This window comes from Polyodon spathula, chromosome 24 (genome assembly GCF_017654505.1).
Source record: "Polyodon spathula isolate WHYD16114869_AA chromosome 24, ASM1765450v1, whole genome shotgun sequence".
Lineage (NCBI taxonomy): Eukaryota > Metazoa > Chordata > Actinopteri > Acipenseriformes > Polyodontidae > Polyodon > Polyodon spathula.
The window spans coordinates 19,552,251-19,558,015 of record NC_054557.1 but is presented as its reverse complement, the minus strand read 5'-3'; the positions used below and the strand labels follow the sequence as shown (position 1 = coordinate 19,558,015).

The 5,765-nt window shown below is 44.7% G+C and overlaps 1 protein-coding gene across 1 annotated transcript; it reads right to left on the bottom strand.

Annotated features, from left to right (window-relative positions):
- Positions 1–418: 418 nt before the first annotated feature.
- Positions 419–5,395, bottom strand: LOC121298590 (CD276 antigen-like). The gene is made up of 6 exons (XM_041225718.1): positions 5,356–5,395; positions 4,930–5,130; positions 4,084–4,158; positions 3,429–3,782; positions 2,085–2,381; positions 419–534 (listed from the first exon to the last, which is right to left on the bottom strand). Exons 3-6 carry the CDS (start codon positions 4,142–4,144, stop codon positions 419–421), a joined length of 828 nt encoding a protein of 275 aa, XP_041081652.1. The 5' UTR covers positions 4,145–4,158; positions 4,930–5,130; positions 5,356–5,395.
- Between the last annotated feature and the right edge of the window lie 370 nt (positions 5,396–5,765).

The window sequence follows — 5,765 nt, the reverse complement described above, 5'->3', positions numbered from 1 at the left end:
AATAGGGATTTGTTTAAAAAAGAAACATGAAATGGATCTGAATTTGAATGAAAAACAGAAATAACAAAACAACCCTGGCACATTAGGAGTGTAAGACTGAAGTAGACCCCGAACAAAAAACACAAACGAAAATAAATGACTATTTTGTTTGACATTTTCCAACAAAACATATTTGATGACGATCGTGAACAGGACAGTGTAGTTAATCAAGTCATTTTTAATATAAACACGCCCACGATGTGTTGCACTGCTCCTTTACTTGTATCTCGTGTAGAATGACTAACAAACATATAAACTGAATTCAAAAAAAAAAAAAAAAAAAAAATAATAATAACAGACTGAGCTGAGCTCCCCTGGTCCCTCCTCGTCACTGCAGTATAAAAGGGGGTAGCCGGTCTGGTTCTGAGTAGAGGAGGGATCACTCGCCTGTCACATCTTGTCCAGCCTCAATAAAGAAACACCCGATCACCAGCAGCAACACAAGCAGCAGTGAGAATGTAACGGGCAGCCGGCTTCTCTGTTCAATACGATCGCCTGCAGAAAGAGGAGACGAGCATTGACATACTGTACCAACATGGAGCAGTGTGGAGGGGTGCAGTGGAAAACTACTGCCTACGAGGGGGTACAGTGTCTGAGAGGGGATTGCATTGAGAGAGCACTCTAGATCAACACAAGGGGGTATTCGTTTCTCAAAGCCAGAAGTATCTTGTCCAGTTGATATATTATTAATGAAACTTGGAATCTGCATTCAGCGTCTATAGAATATTGACTGACCTGTAATCAGAGCGCTGCTGATATCTTAACGAAATGGTTGTCAGCAGCAGCTGCAGAAACAAAGCTCCCTTTTCTTTATCTGAGCGTGTTAATCATTTACCGGGGGTTCTCTTTTTTTTTTTTTATAAGAAGACCAGGTACTTTTACAGTTCACTACTGCACACATCCCTAATCTCAACAGGGTCTGCTAGCAACGGATAAGGAGTTTCCTGTGATCAGCTTCTCACTGAACTTCAGTAAAGAGACGCTGTGCAGGGCTGCAGAGGAGAGAGAACAGAATCGGACGCTCTGAATTGAGGAGAAAACTCAGTTATAAAAGCAGTACAGTCTCGCTGATCCCAGCCCTGCTTGCCCGAGCTGGGCCAGTATCCAAACCGTGTTGTTCTAATGAAATGGACTCGACTGGTTCTGGACTCTACTGTGATCGGTTTCAATAGGTTTGTGGATGTGACTGCAGTTAAACACAGCAGCTATGAGATCACTCAGACCTGATTGTTACACACAGCAGCTATGAGATCACTCAGCCCTGATTGTGATGCACAGCAGCTATGAGATCACTCAGCCCTGATTGTGATGCACAGAAGCTATGAGATCACTTGGCCCTGATTGTGGTGCACAGAAGCTATGAGATCACTTGGCCCTGATTGTGGTGCACAGAAGCTATGAGATCACTTGGCCCTGATTGTTACACACAGAAGCTATGAGATCACTTGGCCCTGATTGTGGTGCACAGAAGCTATGAGATCACTTGGCCCTGATTGTGGTGCACAGAAGCTATGAGATCACTCAGCCCTGATTGTTAAGCACAGCAGCTATGAGATCACTCAGCCCTGACTGTGACACACAGCAGCTATGAGATCACTCAGCCCTGACTGTTACACACAGCAGCTATGAGATCACTCAGCCCTGATTGTGATGCACAGCAGCTATGAGATCACTTGGCCCTGATTGTGGTGCACAGAAGCTATGAGATCACTCAGCCCTGACTGTGATGCACAGCAGCTATGAGATCACTCATTCCTGATTGTTAAACACAGCAGCTATGAGATCACTCGGCCCTGATTGTGATGCACAGCAGCTATGAGATCACTCGGCCCTGATTGTGGTGCACAGAAGCTATGAGATCACTTGGCCCTGATGTGATGCACAGCAGCTATGAGATCACTCGGCCCTGATTGTTAAACACAGCAGCTATGAGATCACTCAGCCCTGATTGTGATGCACAGCAGCTATGAGATCACTTGGCCCTGATTGTGGTGCACAGAAGCTATGAGATCACTCAGCCCTGATTTCTCTCCACATGCCCTTACCTGTGCTTGGGTGCAGGGTGATGGCTCGCCTCACTCTCTGCTCCATCACGGGGTGATCCAGCTCAAAGGTGAAGGTCTCTGCTTCTTTCACCACCGCCTCCAGCTGGCTCCGGATCTGGTACAGCCCCCTGCTATCCACAGACTGGGAGGTGTGGCTCTGGTTTGTGATGTCACTTCCTGCCGCATTCAGCCACAGCAGTGTGGGCCGGGGATAGCCGTCCGTCACCTTGACAGTCAGGGTCACATGACCACCGGGGTTAGACAGGAAAATGGCTAACTGCGGCTCACTGTAAGGGGCTGGACAGACACCGAAACACAGCCAATGAACAAGGGCCCTGGGAACGGCAAGGTGTAATCAAGCACAGTGACAGCATGGTAAAGCATAGGGAAGCATTGTAAAGCACAGAGAGGTCTGGTAAAGCATAGGGAAGCATTGTAAAGCACAGAGAGGTCTGGTAAAGCATAGGGAAGCATTGCAAAGCACAGAGAGGTCGGGTAAAATGTATTAAACAAACCATGGTAAACTAACCCTTATAAAAGTTTCCCATAGTAAAAGCATAGGGGTCAATATCCCCCCCCCCCCCCATTACAGGTGTAACTGTCTGTAGGAACATGTTGTACAGAAAGCTGTAGGCGTAGGCAAGAGAAGCTGCAGCGGCTAAGCTTGTCCATTCTTCAATTGTCAGGGTCGACTGCCTCTCGTCTGCAAGGAGGCGCTTTTGTTTTTGCAAGTCAGGGTCGGCAAACCTGAACACGTCTTTACAGGTATACAGATCACTATTCCTCTTCTGCATCAATAACAATCAGCACTGTCCTTGTGTTGAAATGTGTACAGCTTCAAATGACATGCTATTATATTTATTTCTTTCTAAAATGTAGTGCGCAATAATTCTACCCCTGATTTTCTCCCCTGTGTAGAGTGTCCAATCCTTTCTCCCCTCACCGCAGCGATTCCCCCCACAGCTCAGGAGAACAAAAGGTTCAGCGGGCATCCTCTGATCCCACGACCGAGCCAGCTTCCTCTTCCACACCCAGGAACTCCAGAGCGGAGGTCAGGGAGCTGCCGGCCTCTGGAGGACAAAGGCCAGCCCTGCAGGTTTCCGCTCAGAGCTCACTAGGCGCCTGGCTGGCAGGGTCTGCTGTAGCACGATGGGAGAAAAAGTCCCATTCCCCTTGAATTACCTGCCATGATCTAAGTCATTGATAGGCTGGTTCATAAACACTGACCTGCCACTAGGAGCTGAATGTCTCCTCGATGACACTGACCTGCCAGTAGGAGCTGCACGTTTCCCCGATGACACTGACCTGCCACTAGGAGCTGCACGTCTCCCCGATGACACTGACCTGCCACTAGGAGCTGCACGTCTCCCCTGGTGCTCTCCATTTGGTTGGTCACAGCGCAGGTGTACCGGCCCTCATCCTCCTCCCGCACCTGTTTCAGTCTGAGGGAGGCGTTCCCCACACCGAGCTGCTCTGGGAACAGCTGGGTCCGATTCCTGTAGGCTTCATTCTGCAGATCCAGCTGGTCTCGACCGTAATAGAAACTGTGGACCACGCGATCGACAGGAGGGCGTTGCCAGGTAACCACCAATCCGCTGAGACCAGCCCCCTCTTTATAGGAGAAAGAGCAGCTGAGAGTGACATCACTGCCTGGAGGTGACGTCACTGGAGACGGGGGCACTGTAACTGCATCACAGACTGGAACAAAAAACAGCAGCAGCCATTGCTGTGTATTAATACCAGAACAGGTCCTGTAAATACCAGCGAGAAAGAAATTCGAGAAAGAAGCGGTCTCAGAATAATTCGATATCTTGCTAAATTGATTATTATTATTATTATTATTATTATTATTATTATTATTATTATTATTATTATTATTATTATTATTATTATTGTATTGGTATAGCTACAGTGCTCTGTAGTTCTGGGTCAAACTTGTCAGAAATAAAAATAAAATGTAACTTTTTTTTTGGTTTTGTTTTTGCTTTCAGTAACTTACCTTGCAGCCAAACGTGTATGAACAGCAGCCTGTTGACAGACTGGAGACAGAGCAAGCCCATCGATCACAGCGCACCTGCAACGTGATCATTGTGTTCAGTGAAAAGACACGAGGCAGAATGTGCCTGGATATTTCAATAACGACCGCCTGTCGCACACAACACATACCATTACACAAAACTGCACGGATTCCGTTCGTTAGCGCAAATTCCAGGTGATATTGCTACTGGAAAGGTCCCCTTAACGCATTTAAGAACACCAGTCACAATAGTTGCCAAAGTCTATGCCTCTCTTGCTTTATCAAAGTGTTTCACATGTTTTATATAAACTGATAAAACAGCAGTAAACAACCACTAAAGCGAATATATAGTTTGTTTTTTTAATCCTGGCTGCTTCATTCAATAGCCATGGCTCAGTCACAGCTCCTCAATAGATAATAGTGTGAGATTATTGCTACCTTTTATGTCAAATGTATTTATTAGATGTACAGCTCTAGAATCAGTAAGGACATTACAGCACGAAGCTAAATCTTATATTATACACAGACAGACACACACACACACACACACACACACACACACACACACACACACACACACACCGTTATTTAAATAATTATATTTAGCTGGGAAAAAACACAAGATTTAAGTTAAATCCGGAAAAAAGGACATGTTAAAATATTATTTTTTTTATTTTTTAATACGACATCCTGGAACAGAAACTGTATATATAATGACGACCATCCGATGCACAAAACTGATATCACATTAAAACAAATTACAACGATGTCGTTCGTTAGTATAAGTTTCATATAATGAAAAAAGACAAACACATGCACGATTCTTACTTCTTGAGTACACTTCTGTTATCAATCCGGGCACACAGCCGTCTCCGCAGCCTCTTCTCTCAGGTCTGATGATGCAGTGAATGAACAGTAGGGAACAGATCACTTGATCACCTTCACAAGATCAACACAGCAGCGCCTGTGAACCGCGCTCAGTAACTAGAGCGAGCAGCACCCGCTACAGTAAGCAAACACTGCAAAGCTCTGGAAAACAGGGAACAAATGTCTAATTAAGCAAATTGCTGTTGTGATGTGTTTAACATCACACACCGGTTTTCTCTCCCTTTTCGACTCGTTGCGACTCCCCCCACACACTTTACAATAATATATATATATATATATATATATATATATATAATATATATATATATATATATATATATATATATATATATATATATAAAATAGAACATTTGACAGTGTACTTACAACGATTTTCATTTTTTTGTAATCCTTTCCTTCTGTTTTGACATCCAGATTTGTGTTTCTTTTTATTTGGAGGTTCCAGAGGCGGGTTTCATTTTTTGCTGGGTTAAAGTCGCAGAATTCGGCTTTATGACAGAACGCTTGTCAGATGAAAGTCTTGATTGTTGGAAAGTTAATTAGTATAATGAAAGTCGAGATCAGCCAATAATCTCGACAGTAATCTCAAATCCCTGCGACAGAATCCAATAGGGATTGGGAAAAAGCGGGACTAAAGGAACGGGATGCAAGCAGAAAACAGGAGGGAGATCTGAAATGTTTCGCTGCACTGCGCGCATACAGTTTAGTTTAATTCAGTGAAAACGAAACGTTTCTGCTGCCTCGTGTCTTTTCACTGAACACAATGATCACGTTGC

Bases quoted from the DNA above. Each gene is read 5' to 3' on its own strand.
- LOC121298590 (XM_041225718.1), bottom strand. From the start codon at position 4,144: ATGGGCTTGCTCTGTCTCCAGTCTGTCAACAGGCTGCTGTTCATACAC. The intron at 3,783-4,083 runs GTAAGTTACTGA...TTTTTGTTCCAG, and splicing joins CATACACGTTTGGCTGCAAG to TCTGTGATGCAGTTACAGTG. The intron at 2,382-3,428 runs GTCAGTGTCATC...GTGTCTGTCCAG, and splicing joins CGTGCAGCTCCTAGTGGCAG to CCCCTTACAGTGAGCCGCAG.